Source organism: Sturnus vulgaris, chromosome 8 (assembly GCF_052056855.1).
Source record: "Sturnus vulgaris isolate bStuVul1 chromosome 8, bStuVul1.hap1, whole genome shotgun sequence".
NCBI classification, from domain to species: Eukaryota; Metazoa; Chordata; class Aves; order Passeriformes; family Sturnidae; genus Sturnus; species Sturnus vulgaris.
The window spans coordinates 2,598,844-2,620,564 of NC_142250.1; the positions used below are offsets into that span (position 1 = coordinate 2,598,844).

Genomic DNA, 21,721 nt, shown 5'->3' on the forward strand with positions numbered 1-21,721 from the left:
CTGCCCGTTGTTTCCATCCCCTTTCAAGAAGCTGTTCCCGTGTGTTCCTGTAAGAATCCAGGCCCAGGTGTGTGTGGGATTTGGAGGGGCTCTCTTGGGGGTGTGTGGGGGTGGTCTGTGGGATTTGGGTAGGGGAACTGAGTTGTGTGCGGGTGTCTCTGGGCTTCCCGTTTTTTTCCTCATCTTTCCTATCCTTTTCTGCTCATGTCTCTCACCCTTTTCTCCTCACCTTTCTCGTGCTTTCCTGCTTCTTCAATGCCACCTTTTCACCATTATGCCATCTCCATTTTTTCACTCTTCCCTATCTTTTCCCACTGCCTTTTTTCCCTCCATTTTTTTGCTCCATTTTTTTGCTCCATTTTTTTCCAGTCTTTTTTTTTCCCATCTTTTTTTTGCCATTAATTCCTGCTTGTTTTTGGCTGCCCCACCTTCTTTAGTTAGCTTTTTTTATCCCAGCCCTTTTTTTGCCCCTCAATGGAAATCCCTCACATGATGGAATTCGTGGGGGTTTCTATCAATTTAAACCCTAAAAAAGAAGGCACAACAGAGATACTCTGTCAATTTAAACTGAAAGATGATGAACATGGAGGTTTTCCTCTCATTTCAAACTGATAAAATCGCATCATACAGGGTGTTCCCTGTTCTGTTTAAACAAGAAAATGGGAATTCCCAATTGTCTTGGCTTGAAAGACAGGTATGGTCTAAGGAAAGGCAAGAGCCCCTTTCCTGAGATGCGGAATGCAACCCCCTCCCTGTTAATGATTTTAGGTCCAAATCAGAAGCCTTCAGGCAGGAGGTTTGGGGATAAGGGTAACAGTTCTTTACTGATATCCAACAAGGCAGAGAACATAAAACAACAACAGGTATAAAAATTGGCAACAGAACAGTCTAGCTCCGCTCCAGTCCCTTCTGGCCGCAGGCCGTCTCCCTGTGCTGTTACCGGTGCTGTGGGGACAGGGCAGGTCCCGCGCAGTTGAAGAGGGCTGGAGTGATGGCAGCAGCAGCCCAGGGGTGAGAGGGATGGGAAAGTGACTCCCCCCCTCACGGTGTTGGTCGTGGTGCTCAGCAGAGTGTCCGGAGATAGTAGGGTGAGATGGGAGAGCAGCAGAGCGATGTCCAAAGGCAGGGAGCGTGGATCTCAGTGCTGGGATGGCAGGGGAAGATGCCAGAGCGGAGCCCAGGCTGTCCTCCCACTCCACGAGCCAAGCGAGAGAGAGCCCCGCTCCAGACCCCCCGTCCCACCTTTCCTTTTCCGGTTCCCCCCCCTCCCCCTCCAGCCACCCCCCTACGAGAGAACATTATCTGTCGTTTTAAGGTGTAGCCACAATTACTTTGCATAACAATAGGAGAAAATTCCACTGAAAGAAAAGGGAATAATTCAACCTCCAACATTATCCACCCCTGAATTTCTCCCATACTAATATGCTATATCAAATTCAACTGTTACATTATATATACATACATGCAGTTAGAGACATAGGCACAGTACTATAGGTATTTCACCCTAAAACAAGGTCTCCTTGGGGTATGCATCTGGTCTCTCCATTCTTTTGCATCACCCACCAGGTGCAACCTGGTCCTTGAGCGAATACAACTCCATGGATGGGATTGTTTTTGCTGGAGGCAGGATTCACCCAAACAGTTTTTCCTTGCATACCTCTCATGTGTACCACTGGAACCTTATCTCCATCTCATATTCCCAAGGGCTCAGATTGGGCAGGGCCTGCTCGGTAAGTGGAACCTCAGGTGTTCACTAACCATGTGGACTTTGGTAGATTAATCTCCCAATTCTTGAATGGTACACCCACTCAATGCCGTGTTCTCTAGCCCAGGTGTTTATAAGGCTGTTCTTGAAATGAGTCCCATTGTCTGACTCAATTCTCTCAGGGGTACCATGCCTCCAAAGAACTTGTTTTTCCAGGCCCAGGATGGTGTTCCGAGCAGTGGCATGAGGCACAGGGTAGGTCTCCAACCATCCAGTGGTGGCTTCCACCATGGTCAGTACATAGCACTTGCTCTGGCGGGTTTGAGGCAGTGTGATGTAGTCAATCTGCCAGGCCTCTCCATACTTATATTTGGACCATCACCCCCCCATACCAGAGGAGCTTCACCTGCTTGGCCTGCTTGTTGGCCACGCACGTCTCACAGTCATGGATAACCTGAGAAATACTGTCCATGGTTAGATCCACCCCTCGGTCTCGTGCCCACTTATAGGTGGCATCTCTGCCCTGATGACCTGAGGCATCATGGGCCCATCGAGCCAGGAACAACTCTCCCTTGTGCTGCCAGTCTAAATCTATCTTCGACACCTCTATCTGTGCAGCCTGATCTACCTGCTCATTGTGTCGGTGTTCCTCATTAGCCCCACTCTTGGGGACATGGGCATCTACGTGACGGACTTTCACAGGCAGCTTCTCTACCCGGGTGGCAATGTCTTTCCATTCATTGGCAGCCCAGATTGGTTTTCCCCTACGTTGCCAGTTAGCCTTTTTCCACCTTTCCAGCCATCCCCACAGAGCATTGGCTACCATCCATGAATCAGTGTAAAGGTAGAGTTTTGGCCACTTCTCTCTTTCAGCAATGTCCAGGGCCAGCTGAACAGCTTTGAGTTCAGCAAGTTGACTCGATCCACCTTCTCCTTCGGTAGCTTGTGCACCCTGTCGTGTGGGGCTCCATATGGCTGCTTTCCACTTCCGATTCATCCCCACGATGCGGCAGGAACCATCAGTGAAAAGAGCATAGCGTGTTTCATCTGCTGGCAGTTGGTTATATGGTGGGGCTTCTTCGGCCCGGGTCACCTGTTCCTATTCCTCTTCGTCGGCAAGACCAGTCTTCCCCTTCCGGCCAGTTGGTAATAATCTCCAAAATCCCAGGGCGATTCGGGTTTCCAATACGGGCACGTTGTGTGATGAGGGCAATCCATTTACTCCATGTGGCGTCAGTGGCATGGTGGGTTGAGGGAACCTTTCCTTTAAACATCCACCCCAGCACTGGCAGTCGGGGTGCCAGGAGGAGTTGTGTTTCTGTGCCAACCACCTCTGAGGCTGCTTGGACCCCTTCATAGGCGGCCAAGATCTCCCTCTCCGTCGGAGTGTAGTTGGCCTCGGACCCTCTGTAGCTTCGGCTCCAGAACCCCAGTGGTCGGCCTCGCGTCTCACCAGGCACCTTCTGCCAAAGGCTCCAGGACAGACCATGGTTCCCGGCTGCAGAGTAGAGCACGTTCTTCACATCTGGTCCCGTCCTGACTGGGCCAAGGGCTACTGCATGAGCAATCTCCTGCTTGATCTGGGCAAAGGCTTGCTGCTGCTCAGGGCCCCAGTGGAAATCGTTCTTCTTGCGGGTGACCAGGTAAAGAGGGCTCACAATCTGGCTGTACTCAGGAATGTGCATTCTCCAAAAGCCTATGGCACCTAGGAAGGCTTGTGTTTCCTTCTTGCTGGTTGGTGGAGACATTGCAGTGATCTTATTGATGACCTCACTGGGGATCTGGCGCCGTCCATCTTGCCACTTTACTCCCAGGAACTGGATCTCTTGGGCAGGCCCTTTGACTTTGCTCTTTTTAATGGCGAAGCCGGCTCCCAGCAGAATCTCAATGATCTTTTCTCCTTTCTGAAATACTTCCATTGCCGTATCCCCCCACACAATGATGTCATCAATGTACTGCAGATGTTCTGGAGCTCCACCCTTCTCCAGTGTAGCCTGGATCAGCCCATGACAGATGGTGGGGCTGTGTTTCCACCCCTGGGGCAGTCGGTTCCACATGTATTGCACACCCCTCCAGGTGAAAGCGAACTGAGGCCTGCACTCTGCTGCCAGAGGAATGGAGAAGAATGCACTGGCAATGTCAGTGGTGGCGTACCACTTTGCTGCCTTGGACTCCAGCTCGTACTGCAGTTCCAGCATGTCCGGCACGGCAGCGCTCAGCGGTGGAGTCACCTCATTCAGTGCACGATAGTCCACTGTCAATCTCCACTCTCCTTCAGATTTACGCACAGGCCAGATGGGGCTGTTGAAGGGTGAGTGGGTTTTGCTGACCACCCCTTGGCTCTCCAGCTCACGGATCATCTTGTGGATGGGGATCACGGCATCTCGATTCATCCGGTATTGCCGGCGGTGCACTGTTGAGGTAGCAATTGGCACCTGTTGCTCTTTCACCCTGAGGAGTCCCACTGCAGATGGGTTTTCTGATAGCCCAGGCAGGGTGTTCAACTGCTTAATGCCCTCTGCTGCCACAGCAGCTATTCCAAAAGCCCACCTGAGTCCCTTTGGGTCTTTGTAATAGCCATTCCTGAGGAAGTCTATGCCTAGGATACATGGTGCCTCTGGGCCAGTCACAATTGGATGTTTCTGCCACTCTTTCCCAGTCAGGCTCACCTCAGCCTCCAGCAAAGTCAATTCCTGAGATCCCCCTGTAACCCCAGCAATTGAAACAGGTTCCTTTCCGACATGTCCTGATGGTATTAATGTACATTGTGAACCAGTGTCAACCAATGCTCTGTGTTCCTGTAGCTCTGATGTGCCAGGCCATCGGATCCACACCGTCCAAAAGATCCGGTTTTCCCGTGCCTCTCCCTGGCTAGAGGCAGGGCCCCTCTAGCCCTGGTTATTATTTCTCTCCTGGGCATACATACTGGAGGTTCCTTCAAGGGGATCTGACAGATCATCCTCCCTTCTGTAATACCCTGCACCTCCATGGGAGGCTGAGGCTACCCTCACTTTAGTGGAGTTCCCTCTGTTGGTGTTCCCCTCCCTGAGTTGGCGCACCCGTGCTGCCAGGACAGAAGTGGGTTTCCCATCCCACCTTCTCATGTCTTCCCCATAGAAAAAAACACAGGTCAGCACGTGGGGTGTACCCTCTCTCCCTCGCTGGGGGGCGTTGGGCTCTACTTTTGGGGTCCATGACTCTCACTGGTGCTGCACTGATCTTCCTCACCTCTTCCCTTATCTCCTTCATCTCCTCCTTAAACTCCTCTCTGAGGTCCTTAGCCACAGCAGAGACATGAGCCTGCACTGGGCCAGCCATCATACTTTGATAATTCCTGAGCCTGTTGGCAACAGAGCCCACTGTCACTTGGTTGGTATCAGCATCAATCATTGCAATAAAGGGGGTATATTGAGATGGGCCCAGGTTTGCCAGATTCCACAACATCTGCCCTGTGCACCTGACCTTGTCAGGGTCATTGTCATGCTGTCCATCCCTCCCAAAGAGCACCTCCAGTACTGCCACTTCTCTCAGCTTTTGGATCCCTTCCTCAAGGGTATTCCAACGTGTTCCCTGGTGGTGCTCCTGCATTCTTTCCCTGTGGACAAATCTCTCTCTTACACTCATTAAAAGTCGCTCCCAGAGGGAAAGGAGACCTGTCTCCCTTACAAATACCTGGTCCACACCTGAGTCCTGGGTCAAGGCTCCCAAATTCCTTGCCTCAGTACCATCCAGTTGCACACCTGTACCCATAAGGTCCCAGACCCGCAGTAACCAGGTTGTAAAAGCCTCATGGCCCCGTCGTACAATGTCTTTTCGCAGGTTACGGAGACTCTCGTATGACAGGGACTCAGTGATGATCTCAACTTCTGGCTCCCGTGCTGGTTGTGAGGGGCCCCCTTCCTGACCCTTATTATCTAGGTGCCTTGTTTTCATCTTAGACTTCCTAGTTTCCACAGGGGCAACTGCTGCTGGCTGTGAGTGCCCTTGCAGTTCAGCTGGAACCTGGACAGATGTAACATCTGTGGGTCCCACTGCTGCACCATCAGAGTCTCCCTCTTTAAGGCAGGGGGAGGGTTTCCCACCAGCTGGGGAGAGGTACTCCTTCAGCATCTGGCCCATCTCACATATCTCCTTTGCTAGCACCCCCACCCATTCTGGGTGGTTCCTTTCTGAGGTGGGCTGTGGGGCAGGGTCAAACTCTGGGGTAATATCCCTAGTCTCTGGGACAGGATCAGGCTCTGGGGTAACCTCCCTAGTCTCTGGGACAGGATCAGGCTCTGGGGTAACCTCCCTAGTCTCTGGGACAGGATCAGGCTCTGGGGTAACATCACTAATCCCTGGGGTAGGTATCAGGGTTGTTATCCAAGTCAATCTCCCCTTATCTCTGAATGTTAGATAGAACAGGTTGAACAGGGATATAAGCAACACTAGCCACAATATATCATCATTAGCATTTAAAGCGGATTGGAACCCCGTGAAGACTGATGGGGTGAACTTCAAAAACCCTGTGATGGGTTGGGAAAAAATTTCACCTGCTGCCACTTCCTCACAGTAAGTACCATTATTGAAGTAGCCCCAGAAACACACACTTAGAGTGTGATAGCTCTGAATCCATGTGGCCATCTTCCAGAGAAAATTAAAAATCCATGAATTCCTCAACTGATCAACCCACATAATAAACTGGATAATAGCCACAGTAACCTTGGTTATGAAACTCATGTTTAAAAAAGGGCTTGCAAATGGGAGAGATATAGCAGTGACCACATGGAGGCCAATCCAGGGTAAGCTGGACAGCATGGTGTCACCTACCACAAGCTTGGGTAATTTAAGAACTGTTATCCCCTTTTCTACCCCTCTCTCAATGCCCTCAGGCAATGCCCCTGTTCAGGCGCCAAAAGCTGTCTTGGTTTGAAAGACAGGTATGGTCTAAGGAAAGGCAAGAGCCCCTTTCCTGAGATGCAGAATGCAACCCCCTCCCTGTTAATTATTTTAGGTCCAAATCAGAAGCCTTCAGGCAGGAGGTTTGGGGATAAGGGTAACAGTTCTTTACTGATATCCAACAAGGCAGAGAACATAAAACAACAACAGGTATAAAAATTGGCAACAGAACAGTCTAGCTCCGCTCCAGTCCCTTCTGGCCGCAGGCCGTCTCCCTGTGCTGTTACCGGTGCTGTGGGGGCAGGGCAGGTCCCGCGCAGTTGAAGAGGGCTGGAGTGATGGCAGCAGCAGCCCAGGGGTGAGAGGGATGGGAAAGTGACTCCCCCCCTCACGGTGTCGGTCGTGGTGCTCAGCAGAGTGTCCGGAGATAGTAGGGTGAGATGGGAGAGCAGCAGAGCGATGTCCAAAGGCAGGGAGCGTGGATCTCAGTGCTGGGATGGCAGGGGGAGATGCCAGAGCAGAGCCCAGGCTGTCCTCCCACTCCACGAGCCAAGCGAGAGAGAGAGAGCCCAGCTCCAGACCCCCCATCCCACCTTTCCTTTTCCGGTTCCCCCCCCTCCCCCTCCAGCCACCCCCCTACGAGAGAACATTATCTGTCGTTTTAAGGTGTAGCCACAATTACTTTGCATAACAATGGGAGAAAATTCCACAGAAAGTAAAGGGAATAATTCAAACTCCAACACCAATGAATTGATATCCCTGGAAAAATGGCCAAGGCAGGTTTGTTTAATTTCATAACCTTAATATTGCAGGGTATTGAATGGGAATTGCCCCAGTTTGAACACCGACAATAAGGGAAAATTAACCAGTTAACTTCAGAATATACTTCAATAGAAATCTCTTGAATGGGAGCACACCACACTTGTCTTCCCTAATTAATTCCATCAGACTTCCTTCACTACAAATTCTCCCAAAATTAAAAGCAGAGATGCCTCGTGTGTTACTTCAAAGGAGTTGTCTTGGTTTGAAAGACAGGTGTCTGCTAAGAAAGCCAGGAGCCTCTCTTGAAACGGAAAATGTAAACTCCCTCCCTCCAAATTGTTATAATTTTGAAATTTAGGGGATCTCAGGCAAAGGTATGCGAATAGGAATAAGAGTTCTTTACTAGGAAAAATTAAAACAGAAATACACCAGGTGCCTGGTGCCAGCAAAACCGCTCTGTCCCTCTCCTCCTCACCCTGGGCAGGAACAGAACACATCAGGAAAGGCTCGAGGTGTCAGGATTTTTGTGGGTTTGAATCCTCAAAAGAGCTCAGCAGTTGTAAATTGCTATAAAGTTGTTTATTGTAAAGGCACGGCAGTCCCAAAAGGCAAAGAGGCCCAAGAGTTCCAGTCCGTGCTAAAAGCTTTCAGCACAGAGTCCCAAATAGCAGCACAGTCCCGATCAGGAGCAGAAGCAGCTCTGCCGTGCAAGGCCCCGGGAGGGCCGAAGTTGCAGCCGCAGCTCCTGTCTTCTTCTGGGCAATGATGATGGCAGGGAGGAGAAAGAAGAGGGACAGAGTCTCTCCCAAGTGCACGGATTCTTATTGTCCTGGTTTAGGACAAATTTGGGAGGAAACCTCTGAATGAGGTCCCTCTAGGAAAAAAGGAAAAGAAATTGGAGAGAAGTGGAAAAAAAAGAAAACTGTTTATTCAACAGGCAACATACCTCCCAGCACAAAAATTAACAATATCAAACAGCAAAACCTGTCGCCGTTCCGAGGAGATGGCAGATTTAGAAGAGTTCTCTCCCTGGGCTGCCCGGCTCACTCAGTCTGCTCTCAGTCCCTCCTGTGCTGGGGAATGTCACAGCCCAGGCCAGGCCTGGTGGGCCACAGGTGTCAGCTCCCGGTGCTCTTCTGGGTTTTCAGTCCAGAGCAGGTTCAAACAGTTCCAGGAAAACAGAAAAAGGGAAAGAGAAACAATCCAGGGGGCTTCTCTGCCTCAGCTAGCCAGAAAACTAACCAAGAGCAAAGGAGAGCTCTCTCTCCCTGTCCACCACAGACCACACAGTCCGAGAGCAGGAATGCGGGGGGGGCAGTGCAGTCTCTGATAACAAACTCTGCACTTCTTCTTCCCCCCTCTTCACTCTTCGAACCAGTCTTAAAGTTGCAGAATTTAATATCCAACACCAATAGAACAGACGATTTGGGGATATAGGCATCATACTGTCACCCCAAGACAACATATTGCCCAGTGAGCTAAAAACAGTAATCTGAAGCACTTCTTTTAGAACTATTAGAATTCCACTTTATTTATACAAGAGATTATATACAATCTGCACATATAACCTAACTGTCCTATCTGAAAATTTAAGCATTATTCTTACTATATATTTATGATGTCTAAAACTATGTTTTTTGAGCTCTCACTGAGACTTCCTTTTGAAACGTGTTTTTGAGCTCTCACTTAAAATTGTTTTTCATACTAAATTCGAAGGCTTTTAATTCTTAAGGCACTTAAAATATATTCTTACATCCTTAAACTTACTTGCTTACTTGAAACTTAAGCTATTATCACTATTTCATATATGAGTGGCTTAATATACTTTAATGCATCCAAAGGTATTAATTCAATCCATGCATTCTGATCTCTCTCTCTCTGAAGAATTCAGAGGCCTTTGTTTCACACACTCCAACACAGAGGGATGGGGCTTACAGACACATCGTGTCACAGCTTCTCCCTCAGGGAGTCAAATCCTTGTCCTGCTCCAGCCTGGGATTCCACCCACAGCAGAGCAGTCAGATCCTTGGCAACAAACGTACAGATAGACAGACACAGAGACAGACAGACCGTTCTTCACAGTCAGGTGGCAGATTGCACAAGTGGGATTCCTCCTCAGCACGTGTCAGCTGTTCTATCTCTCCAAGGACACTCCAAAGTCTCACCTTCAGGCCATTTGGTGATCATTTCCAAGAGCCCAGGGTGATTTGGATTTCCCATTCAAATTTGTTGTGCAATGAGGGCAATCCCTTCACTCCACCTAGCATGGCTGGCAGGATGGATTGCAGAGACTTCTCCTTGGAACAGCCAGCCCAGCGGTGGCAGAGGCGATGAACAGGCACTGAGGTGACCCTGAGAGCAAGTGCAAGGCACAGGGTGCAGCTGAGAAAGGACAGCCCTGTGCCGGGCTAAGAGGGGAAGCTGGGACTGCCCAGCGGGGAGAAGGTCCTTTCTCCAGCCCCTGTTACAGGGGAGCTCGGGCCTTGCTGCACAGATACGGCTGCGGATTGGAGCACATCACACTCCTGAATTTATCGTCAGCCAGGCACACACACTCGGAATTGCCAAGAAGAGGAACCCTGCAGGGAGGAGCAGAGACAGCGCTGGATGCCAGGGGAACACGTTGTGCCCCTGTCCCCCCATGCCCTGCCCGGCTCCCCGGCACTCACGAGGAGCTGAAGCTGCTGCCGTCCTCCCACTGCAGCTGCTCGCCCCGTCTGCGCAGCCCGAGCCAGTAATCGCCGTTCCCGCGGAGGCGGAAGAACAAATCCTGCCAAGGAGAGAGCAGTGGGAGCTGCCCCGGCCCCTCGGGGGGACACGGCCCCGGGGCTCCTTCCCTGCAAGGCCCCGGCACAGGGCTGCAGCCCCAGCCCCACCAGCACCCAGCCCGGACCACGAGCACCCCCAGGCTCCCCTCAGACACCCCACAGCGCCCGCAGCCCCTCACTCACCATTTCCTCCTCCTTCAGAATGGCCAGCGAGCCCCCGAGCTCGGAGCACCGCTCTTGACTCTGCTCCCAGCTTCTGGAATCCCTTGAGAAGTAGTAGCACACTCCATTGTATCCAACCCAGTCTGAGGGACAGCCCAGAACTAAGAGACGACACGCAGATGGAACTGGAAGCTGTGGTGCTGCAGGGCAAGAGGAGAAGGTGTGAGGATTGCCCTGTGCAGGGAGCAGGGACCCCGCTCTGCCCCGAGGGGCTGGGCCCAGGCTGCTGCCCCTCCCTTACCTGACTGCACAGCCAAGGCCACCGACAACGCCAGCACCAGGAGCACCAGGAGCACAATCAGCGCCGAGGTGAGCACGGGATGGCAGCTGAACCACTCGCCTGCAGCAGGAAAGAGCTGCTGGCTGCCACAACCACAGCCGGCCCTCCAAGCTGCTCCCCCAATGCCCGGCGAGCACAGGAGGGACCTCGCAGCCTGTTTGCTCCTCCCTTCCTCCCTCAGCTGGCAGCCAGAGAGCCAAGAGCCTGGACACGGGCAGGGACACAGCTGTGGGGACAGCCAGGGACACCGCGCTGGGGACCGGCTGCAGCAGGAGAGCTGCACACGCTTGGGGACAGCTGCGGCTGCCGCTTCCAGCCACTGCTGGCGCCGAGCGGAGCACGAGGCCTCTTCCACACATCGGGAAACAGCCACACACCTGCCAGCCCTGGCCTTGACAGATGACACTGTCCCCTCCCTAGAGACCACAGGCGTGGCCCTGCACTCACCCGAGAATCTTTTGAGGATGTTTCTGTGTACATGGCCGGGTGCTGATGTGCCCTGGGGATCCAGGGGCTCCCTCCCACTGCCATCCCTGGTGCAGATTCCATTCTCCACATCTTTCCTCACTGCAGGCTCACAAGTGGCATCCCCCTGCTTATGACAAGTGGCTTCTTGTGCCCCTGGCAAGTGTGTCAGCCCGGCTGCTGGTCCCTCCTGGAGATGCAGCAGCTCCTTCACAGGCCCATGAATGGAGCAGAATTCACTCTGCTCCAGATCACAGCCGGCATCTCTATGCTCTGAAGAAACAGCTCCTTGCTCCCGACACATCATGAGTGCTGAAAAATCCTTTTGGAGATCGGCCTCGGGAACAGCTGTACACCCACGCGGATGACCCATTGAAAGGGACACGATGACAGGTCACGGCTGGTCCTGGCCCTGCGTCACACCGAGGCTCACGAAGGCGCTGCCAGCTCAGTCCCGCGCTGTCCCCGCTGGCCGGACCTGCGGAGACAAGCGCAGCCTGCTCAGCGCTCCAGGTCCATCCAGCCGCTCCAGCAGGATGCGGCGCTTTCTGCCTCCACTCGGCGCCTGCAGTGCTTTGGGCTCTGAGGCTCGTTCAAGTTCATCCCGTGCCACCCCTGAGCCGGGCAGGGACACCTCCCGCCTGAGCAGCGGCGCCGAGCCCGGGGCGCCACGGCCGGAAACTCTGCCGGGCACGGAGCAGCCACCTCCGAGCTACCGAGAGACACCGGCATGAGCCATCGCTGCTGCGGCACCGGCTCGTCCCCAGGGATCGGCGACAAGGACGAGACCGCGGGCAGCCGCTCCCTCCGCCGTCTCAGGGCACGGGGCACACGGGGGAAGCCGGCCCAAGGAACTCGCCAGAACCGCCCCGTTCCCCTCAGCGCGGCCCCTCCGGCCGCAGCGAGCCCCGGGCTGGGGCACAGCCGAGCGCGGCTCGTACCTGTGCTGGAGCCGCTCCGAGCTCCGGGGATCGCCGCCTGCCCGGAGCAGCCAGGGGGCACCGGGAGCGAGAAGCGCTCCGGCCCTGCCGGCGGAATCAGCGCGCACGCTGCACAGCGCCGGCATCAAAAGTGGCGCTGGGTCGGCTGCGGTATTTTTGAGCAATCAGCGAGGCGGATCGCGCGGGAGGTGCGGGGCGATGTCGCTGCAAACAAAACTTTCCCCGTGTGACTCAGCCTGGCCACGAGCCGATTTCCATGCCCACATTTCGAGACATTTCGCCGTCCCGGCTGCAGCCAGGCGTGGGAGAAGAGCCAGACGCAGCGCAACGCTGCTGGGAGTTCGGCGGTGCTCGGAGTCTGTCCGGCTTGTCCCTTAAGTTGACTAAAAAGGAGCGCTTTCCCTCAATTCAAACCCATAGAACAGCACCATAAATGTATTCTCCATCAATTTAAACAGGAAATTTATGGAAAACCGTGATTTCCCGCCTGGCGAGACACCAAAAATCACGACAAAGGTGTGTTTTTCTTCGATAGAGTCCCTTGAAATCGTAGGTGAAGGGGGATTCTCCCCCGTTCAAACATAGTTGCTGAAAAGAAGTTTTTCTCCTTCATTTGAAATCCCTTTTCTTCTCGTAATCCCCATTTTGTGTGGGGGGAAGGGGCTATTGGAGATGGTGGTCCCTGAGCAGTGTCTGCGGGCACTTCTCCCTCCTCGCTGCTCACACCTGGGGCTGCTGCACCTTGCTCAGTGCTGGGGAGTTTCCACCCAGTTCCCCCGCACTATCCCTCTTCCTGACAAGCACCGGCAGCGATGGGGAGAGCACTGGGAAGGAACTGGGAGCACTGCACCTTCCCAGTGCTCCTAATCCCCCTCCCTGTGCTCCTTCTTCTTCACTCCCGCTGCTTCCAATAGCCCTCCCACTTCCCTCCTAGCATTCCCTGTGCTCCCACTTCCCTCCCAGTGTTCCCAGTATCTCTTCCAGTGCTCCCGCCACTGGCAAAACACTGCGGGACGCTGTGGGAAATTGAAAAGGTATAAAACTCTCAGAAAGCTGTGTGAAAGCAAATTTCCAGATGGAGAAATGCAAGAATGCTGGAGATGCAAGGACAAGAAACCATAGGGCTGTGAGCTGTGTAGGGACAGGCCTCGGGAAAATATGTTAAGCAAGAGAGTAGAAATATGTAAGCTTAATAATGAAGGTTTATCTGTTCTTTTAAGCTATTAAGGCAAGCAGTTTTCAAAGCAAAATGCACGTGCAACTTTAATAATTGGCCTGAGCAACGCTATCCTTAAAATAGATTTTTTACTAATTTATTAGAAAGAGGAGATTTTTTTTTTTCGTTTTTTAGTTTATGGGGATTTTTTTACAAAAACGAACTTTCTTATGGCTTTGATGTCACAGTGGTTAGCTGCTTGGAGAATGGAAATCTGATCACTATGCAAAAACCTTCTTGTCAGATTAATAGTATTTTCTATAATTATTATTGAGGACTATATAACTTACGAGGCACACTCTAAGGATTATTAACAGTTTACACAAGAACTTAGTCTGTTTTTGAGAATAGAGGGTTTTTTTTTTTCTTCTTCTTCCCTGGGGAACAGTGAGGGTTTTCAGTTTATGACTTTCCTCCTTTCCTTATTTGAGACTTGACTTTTGTTCTTTTTTTTTTTACCTTGTTGTTTTGTACATATCATTATGTTAGTTTTCATTTTTTACTTAGGAGAGAGAAAAAAAGAATCTGAAAATTTGTATTCTGGGCATTGAAAGAATGAATACTGTGTTTTGGCAGTGGATGGTTCTGTGATCTCTTCCAGGCCGAGGCTGTGAGTAATTTTATGATTCAGGATCTTTTAAGGCCACGCTGGGCTAGGAATGTAAGAATTCAGCCAGGAAGAGGTGCTGAGTTCCTTGGCTGCATTCCATCCATGAGGAAAGCTCGGCTCAGCCTCCCTGGCCCAGCCAGGCCCGTTCTATTTTAACTCAGAGGAGTGGAAATGAAAGAGAGCTTTTCTGGGTTTTTTGGTTTTGCGTGTGGGTTTCTCTAAGATGCATAAATTTTCTCATTGGTATAACAAAGCGTCCATCTTAAAAATCGGACACTGATTGCTCCTTGTCAGGTACAAAGGAGACTGCCCAGGTGTCGGCAGGTGAAAATTTCAGGAAATCTTTACAAAGATTTGTCTGTTCAGCCCAGAAATAAGTTTTGTACCTTGAAGGCTGGATTTGATAGTGAAGGTGGGGAAGGAGAAGCAGTGGAATGTCTGAGGGGGTTGTTTTCAAAACACAGAGATCAGAGTTTCCTCCCTTCGTCCTCTGGGCTGTGTTACCGTGGTGGACAGCAGGAGACAGCTCTCCTTTGCTTTTAGTTAGTTTTTGACTAACTGAAGCAGAGAAGTTCCCTGGAAAGTTTTTCTTTTTTCTTTCTCCTGGAATTGTTAAAAGTGCTCTGGACTGGGAACCCAGGGGGAAGCACCGGGAGCTTGGACCTGTGGCCACCGGGCCTGGGCAGCGACATTTTCCAGCGCTGGAGGAACTGAGAACAGACTGAGCCGAGCTGCCACCACAGGAGAGAGACTTCCTGAATTTGTCATCTCTTCAGAGCGCCGAGAGGTTTTGCTGTTCGGTATTGTTCATTTTTTTGTGCTGGGCAATGCTTTGCCTGTTGAATAAACAGGTTTTTCCACTTCCCTCTTAGAAAATTTCTTCCCAAAGCAGCCGGGGGAGGGGCCACTCAAGTTTGATTACTGGGGGGGGCCCTTTGGAAATTTTTTCCCAAATTTGGCCTAAACCAGGAAAACGTCCCATTTCTCAACAAACAAATCTTGTCCTGTGATTTCTTTTCCCCAGAGCTCACCTTGATTCTCCACAGGGCTTCTTCCTCGGCTCCATCCTGGGATGTCCAGCAGCCAGGAGCAGACGAGAATAGTATCCATTTCTAATCCCAAAGGATTCTTCGACAGATGTCCCTTTGAACTCTCTGGGGATTGCAACAGTTGTTTAATAAAACGAAACAGGGCAGGACAAGAGACACCATCACTGTTGGGTTTTTCTGGGATATTTTTTCTCTTATATTTACATATATTTATGTACACAAAGAGCAGGACAGGAATGCTGGAGCAGCTGTCTCAAAGCTCTATTCCATCCCAATCATCAGCCTCATTTTACAGAGCCAAACAAGGGAGATGGAACAGCTTCAGCTGCTGGCACAGCAGACGAAGTTCTCTTTGTCACAAAGTCTTTTAACAACTTCTTAGCCAATAGGAGAATATTAAATACAGACAAGGGTTTGCTCAGGCCAATTAATAAAGTGACAAGTACGTCTTTCTTTGAACAATACTTGCTTGTAAACAATGGATAGACCTCCATATATGAGCTTTCATATTTCTACTCTCTTGCTTAACATATTTTCCTGATGCCTGTCTCTACACAGCTCAAAGCCCTATTATTTATTGTCCTTGCATCTCCAGCAATCCTGCATTTCTCCATCTTGAAATTTGCTTTCACACATCTTGCTAAGAGTTCTACACCTTTTCTGTTTCCCACAGTGTCCCTCAGTGTTTTCGAAGTGGTGGGAGTGCTGGAAGAGATACTGGGCACACTGGGAGGGAAGTGGGAGGGCTATTGGAAGCAGCGGGAGTGAAGAAGAAGGAGCACTGGGAGGGGGATTAGGAGCACTGGGAAGGTGCTGCACTGCCAGGTCCTTGCCAGTTTTCTCCCCATCACTGCAAGTGCTTGCCAGGAAGGTCCTTTCTCCACCCCCTGTTACAGGGGAGCTCGGGCCTTGCTGCACAGATACGGCTGCGGATTGGAGCACATCACACTCCTGAATTTATGATCAGCCAGACACAAACACTCGAAATGGCCAAGGACAGGAAACCTGCAGGGAGGAGCAGAGACAGCGCTGGATGCCAGGGGAACACGTTGTGCCCCTGTCCCCCCATGCCCTGCCCGGCTCCCCAGCACTCACGAGGAGCTGAAGCTGCTGCCGTCCTCCTACTGCAGCTGCTCGCCCCGTCTGCGCAGCCCGAGCCAGTAATCGCCGTTCCCGCGGAGGCGGAAGAACAAATCCTGCCAAGGAGAGAGCAGTGGGAGCTGCCCCGGCCCCTCGGGGGGACACGGCCCCGGGGCTCCTTCCCTGCAAGGCCCCGGCACAGGGCTGCAGCCCCAGCCCCACCAGCACCCAGCCCGGACCACGAGCACCCCCAGGCTCCCCTCAGACACCCCACAGCGCCCGCAGCCCCTCACTCACCATTTCCTCCTCCTTCAGAATGGCCAGAGAGGCCCCGAGCTCGGAGCACCGCTCTTGACTCTGCTCCCAGCTTCTGGAATCCCTTGACAAGTAGTAGCACACTCCATTGTATCCAACCCAGTCGGAGGGACAGCCCAGAACTAACAGAGGACACGCAGGTGGAACTGGAAGCTGTGGTGCTGCAGGGCAAGAGGAGAAGGTGTGAGGATTGCCCTGTGCAGGGAGCAGGGACCCCGCTCTGCCCCGAGGGGCTGGGCCCAGGCTGCTGCCCCTCCCTTACCTGACTGCACAGCCAAGGCCACCGACAACGCCAGCACCAGCACCAGGAGCACAATCAGCGCCGAGGTGAGCACGGGATGGCAGCTGAACCACTCGCCTGCAGCAGGAAAGAGCTGCTGGCTGCCACAACCACAGCCCGCCCTCCAAGCTGCTCCCCCATTGCCCGGCGAGCACAGGAGGGACCTCTCAGCCTGTTTGCTCCTCCCTCCCTCCCTCCCTCCCTCCCTCAGCTGGCAGTCAGAGAGCCAAGAGCCTGGACAAGGGCAGGGACACAGCTGTGGGGACAGCCAGGGACACCCTGCACTCACCCGGCAATCTCCTGAGGATGTTTCTGTGTACATGGCCGATTGCTGATGTGTCCTGGGGATCCAGGGATACGCTCACACTGCCATCCCTGGTGCAGATTCCATTCTCCACACCTTCACCCACAGCACACTCAAAAGTGGCACCCCCCCTGCTTATGACAAGTGCCTTCTTGCGCCCCTGGCAAGTGTGTCAGCCCTGCTGCTGGTCCCTCCTGGAGATGCAGCAGCTCGTTCACAGGCCCATGAATGGAGCAGAATTCACTCTGCTCCAGCTCACAGCCAGCATCTCTATGCTCGGAACAAACAGCTCCTTGCTCCCGACACATCAGGAGTGCTGAAAAAGCCTTTTGGAGATCGGCCTCGGGAACAGCTGTACACCCACGGGGATGGCCCATTGAATGCGACGTGATGACAGGTCACGGCTGGTCCTGGCCCTGCGGCACACCGAGGCTCAGGAAGGCGCTGCCAGCTCAGTCCCGAGCTGTCCCCGCTGCCCGGACCTGCGGAGACAAGCGCAGCCTGCTGAGCGCTCCAGGTCCATCCAGCCGCTCCAGCAGGATGCGGCGCTTTCTGCCTCCACTCGGCGCCTGCAGTGCTTTGGGCTCTGAGGCGCGTTCAAGTTCATCCCGTGCCACCCCTGAGCCGGGCAGGGACACCTCCCGCCTGAGCAGCGGCGCCGAGCCCGGGGCGCCACGGCCGGAAACTCTGCCGGGCACGGAGCAGCCACCTCCGAGCTACCGAGAGACACCGGCATGAGCCATCGCTGCTGCGGCACCGCCTCGTCCCCAGGGATCGGCGACAAGGACGAGACCGCGGGCAGCCGCTCCCTCCGCCGTCTCAGGGCACGGGGCACACGGGGGAAGCCGGCCCAAGGAACTCGCCAGAACCGCCCCGTTCCCCTCAGCGCGGCCCCTCCGGCCGCAGCGAGCCCCAGGCTGGGGCACAGCCGAGCGCGGCTCGTACCTGTGCTGGAGCCGCTCCGAGCTCCGGGGATCGCCTCCTGCCCGGAGCATCCCGGAGGCACCGAGAGAAAGAAGTGCCCCAGCTCTGTCAGGGAAAAATTGTTCTCCGTCGAGGCAGCAGAGTTGTGGTTTGCGGTTTCGTTGTTTGTTACTTTTGCTCCGGGAATCGCTGCTCGACATCGCAGTTTCGGTCCGGAAATTGAATAGGCGGAGTTTTCGCTGCCGCTGCTACTTTAAGCCGAGCTGGGGTCGGGGCGGGTTTTGCCCCTTTGGAACATTCAGCGCGCTTGACAGGATGCGGTGCTCGGAGTGGGGGAAGGGCGGTGTTCCGTCCGGAGGAAACCACTATGAAATCGTGTCAACAAGTCCCTTGAAGTGCAATTACAAGAATTAAAAAATGCAAATCTTTTGATATAGAGATGAGGAATGTGAAGTTTGCATGGTGCTAACTCCTGTTAAAATCCGTTCCTTTAAACTACAAGATGCCGTTATTTTATTGTAGAGATAAGACGGGAGCAATTAGTTCAGCTCTTTTGTTCTTTCTTTTTACTTGTTTTTGCTTTAATATTGTCACAATTGATAAAAGATTCGTGTTAACCACAAAAGCATTGAGATTTGCATAAACCAGAATACTAAGCTCTGAAGTGAAGCATGGACACTAGATAAAGGAAATGATATGATTAAATAATTCTCTTTAAAATCACCTTGTTATGTTATATTATGTTGTATTATGTTACATTACATTATGTTATATTATGTTATGTTTTTCAAATAAGTTGTATCGGCTACCAGCTTGCGAAATCGGACTTCCCAAAAAGCCCTTCCTGCCTTTGTCTAATCAATACTGCCTATCCCAAAAACCAGGCTCCCAAAACTTCTCTGGTGGTTATCCACAAAGACCAGACTCCCAGAACTTCCCTGGTGGTCATCTACAAGGACCGGATGGCTATCGGTGACTGATTATCACCCAAAGGCTTTGTGAATTTGTGAACACCGAGAACCCACAGTATAAGAAGAGGCTGCAAACCGAGGTTCGGTGGAGCGTGGAGTGGGCGGTGACCCCTCACGTTCCCCAGCGCGCTGCTTGCTCTTTCTATATCAAATAAAGCAATCTAAATTTTGCTGAATATCGAGACTTTTGTCTCTCATTTATAATAATTTGGTGCCGAAACCCGGGACGCCCTTGGAGTCCTGAGAGGCACTGCGATTTCGGGGAGGCGCCCCACTGCTGTGGCCCCGGTTCGTCAGTGATTCTCGGGACCCATCGATGTACCACACCACATAGACTGAGCAAGGAAAAGCTCCCCAGAAGACCTCGGCAAAATCACCTGGAATTCTCGTGCACGAAGACCCAGACAGGAGCATCGGACTGTGAGTATCTGTCTGGTTTGGTGGGGATGACTGTGTGTTTGTCTGAATGAGGCGTGGCCTTTGCTGCGAAGCGAGAGCGGAGTCCTTCTATCCGCGTTTGCAGCATCCCGCGAGGGACCTGGCCGGTGACCGGACGAAGCGAGTGAGCACAAAGGGAGAGACTGCTTTTCTTGTCCTAGCCCAGGCAGAGGCCAGGTCCTTCCTATCCTAGCCCAGGCAGAGGCCAGGTCCTTCCCATCCTAGTCCAGGCAGAGGCCAGGTCCTTCTTATCCTAGCCCAGGTAGAGGCCAGGTCCTTCCCATCCTAGCCCAGGTAGAGGCAGGACCCGGGAAGGGTTGGGGGGGAGGGAGAGGAAAGGAAAAGCAGATTGCAACACACCAGTCACGGAGGTAGAAGGGAAAAGCTGCTTTTCCCAGCCCAGGTAGAGGCGGGTTCCAGTCCATCCTGACCCAAGGAGAGGCAGGGGCTCGGGCAGAACACATCGGGGAGTACAAACACCTCAAGACAGTCCCTTGAGGTAAAAATAGGAAAAAGAGGGAGTAAGATTCTGAGTCCCAGGGACCTACCAAGAGGTTCAAGCTCATTTGGTCCACAAGGAGACTGGGAAAATAAAGACAAGACAACTAGGTTGCCAGAAATACCACCAGGCAGCCTTTTTGGGAGTAATATTTAAATGTTGAGACACAGGAGCGGTATACAGAGGAAAAAGTGAAGAAAAATTGATTCAATATTGCATGGTGGAATGGACCAGAGAAATGATCCGTAAAGATAACCTATACTGGCCCATGTTCGGATCATTTGAGGGTTGGATTTGTCGGGCATTAAACACATATGTGGCTCATAAAGAACCATTTAACAAAGAGGAATGTGAGTATGCTGCCCTGTGGGCAAAACAGTCCAAGCCATCCTTGAGATATACTTTAAAAGAAAAAGAGGATGAAGATTAAAAAAAGGTTACCTGGGAACCCCTCGATAATCTCCCACCTCCGTATAATACAGAAAATACAGGAGACCCCCCCACGCACCCACTTCTCCTCCTGGTACTCCCATAGCTCTAAGAACTCGCTCCAGTCAAAGGAATACCAGGAGAGATGGTATCACCGGAGAGGAGGGAGATAACGACACCAAGGCTCGCCTTTAAACCCTGAGGGAAGTGCCATTAGCAGAACAACAGGCTGGATTAATTGGATTTGTAAATGTTCCCTTGAACACAGGGGAAGTGAGAAACTTTAAAAAAGAAATGGGAAAACTATTAGAAGATCCTATAGGGGTATCGGAGAGACCAGATCAATTCCTCGGACCAAGTATGTATGCTTGGATGGAATTCCAATCTATATTAAGTATCCTATTCACCACAGAAAAACGGGAAATGATCAGACAGGCTGGAATGAGGGTACGGGACCGGGAGCATCAGATTGGACCTGGGGGAGACCAGAAATGGCCATTAAATAATCCTAACTGGGATAATCAGAATGATGTCCATCGCCAAAATATGACAGACTTAAGATGGATACTCGTTAAAGGTATCCGAGAATCAGTTCCTAAAGGACAAAATATTAATAAAACCTTCAGTGAACAACAAAAAAAGGACTAATCCCCGATTGACTGGTTGGAGCAGCTGAGGAAAGATCTCCAAATGTACTCCGGGATAGACCCTGATACACAAGTGGGTCAGGCACTCCTCAAAACCCAATTTGTTGCTCGATCATGGGGAAATATTAGAAAGAAATTAGAAAAGCTAAATGATTGTCACGATCGGGGGTTACAAGAATTGCTAAGAGAAGCAGAAAGCAAAAGCAAAAATCTTTATGGCTGCAGTTCGTGAAACACAGAAACTCAAAGAAACCCAGCAGAAAGGGGGAGGGAAACCACAAAAACCCCCACCAAAACAAAGAAATCAAGCAGGAAATAATTCACCAGTGAACATCTGCTTTTACTGTAACAAGAAAGGTCTCCTAAGCAGGACTGAAAGTCACGTGCCCCAAACCCGGGTGTAGCCTGTTCATCAAGAAAAGGTGTCCATATTGTACTGAATTGTTGTGGTGTTATTCCTATGGTGGGTATCCCCCATTCGCATTATGTGTCCAGTGTAGAAGAAATGAATGTAAGGAAACTATTAAAGTATTAATACCCTATCAGCACAAGGATAAATCAAAATTGATGACCATAACTGGTGGGAGGAATAAGGGAAAAAAGAGATCCAGAGCAGAGGTATTGGCAAGAAAGTGTCAGAAGGGTTGTGTATACTGTGCTGTTACTACTGTACCTCGTACTGGAATATTAAAGTTAAAAGCTGGAACAAAATTAAGAAACATTACCAAAAGAGAAAGATAAAGTGGGAGACCCCAGGACATATTTCCTGCTGCCGAGAAGATCAAACAAACCTCGGCTACTGGCAGCAACCCCGTAGGCCTTGAGGGAGGCAGAGGGATGAAAATGGTCATGGGATTCATCCTATTACTAATGATGATAAAAGGAAATAATGCTGATGCTTGTTCCAAGTGTTATCAGACAATTGGGTACGGGGATGC

The 21,721-nt window shown here is 51.7% G+C and overlaps 2 protein-coding genes and 1 long non-coding RNA gene across 3 annotated transcripts in view; 1 reads left to right on the forward strand and 2 right to left on the reverse strand.

Moving 5' to 3' along the window:
• Positions 1–21,721, forward strand: part of LOC148222905 (early activation antigen CD69-like) — a 64,408-nt gene that overhangs the window by 4,294 nt on the left and 38,393 nt on the right. The window lies entirely within an intron of this gene.
• Positions 8,252–10,475, reverse strand: LOC148222906 (uncharacterized). The gene is made up of 3 exons (XR_015804962.1): positions 10,297–10,475; positions 10,015–10,115; positions 8,252–9,924 (listed from the first exon to the last, which is right to left on the reverse strand). It is a non-coding gene; the product is annotated as an uncharacterized LOC148222906 (long non-coding RNA).
• LOC148222907 (C-type lectin domain family 2 member E-like) lies at positions 15,003–16,893 on the reverse strand. Its single transcript, XM_088168631.1, has 5 exons — positions 16,861–16,893; positions 16,554–16,773; positions 16,274–16,452; positions 15,992–16,092; positions 15,003–15,901 (listed from the first exon to the last, which is right to left on the reverse strand). Exons 1-4 carry the CDS (start codon positions 16,891–16,893, stop codon positions 16,018–16,020), a joined length of 507 nt encoding a protein of 168 aa, XP_088024757.1. The 3' UTR covers positions 15,003–15,901; positions 15,992–16,017.

What these genes read in the sequence shown, in the direction of transcription:
- LOC148222907 (XM_088168631.1), bottom strand. Translation starts at nt 16,893, where the DNA reads ATGTACACAGAAACATCCTCAGGAGATTGCCGG. An exon ending in CATCCTCAGGAGATTGCCGG is followed by an intron (nt 16,774 to 16,860) that starts GTGAGTGCAGGG and finishes CAGCTGAGGGAG; the next exon opens with GGAGGGAGGGAGGGAGGGAG. An exon ending in TTCTGAAGGAGGAGGAAATG is followed by an intron (nt 16,093 to 16,273) that starts GTGAGTGAGGGG and finishes TCTCCTTGGCAG; the next exon opens with GATTTGTTCTTCCGCCTCCG.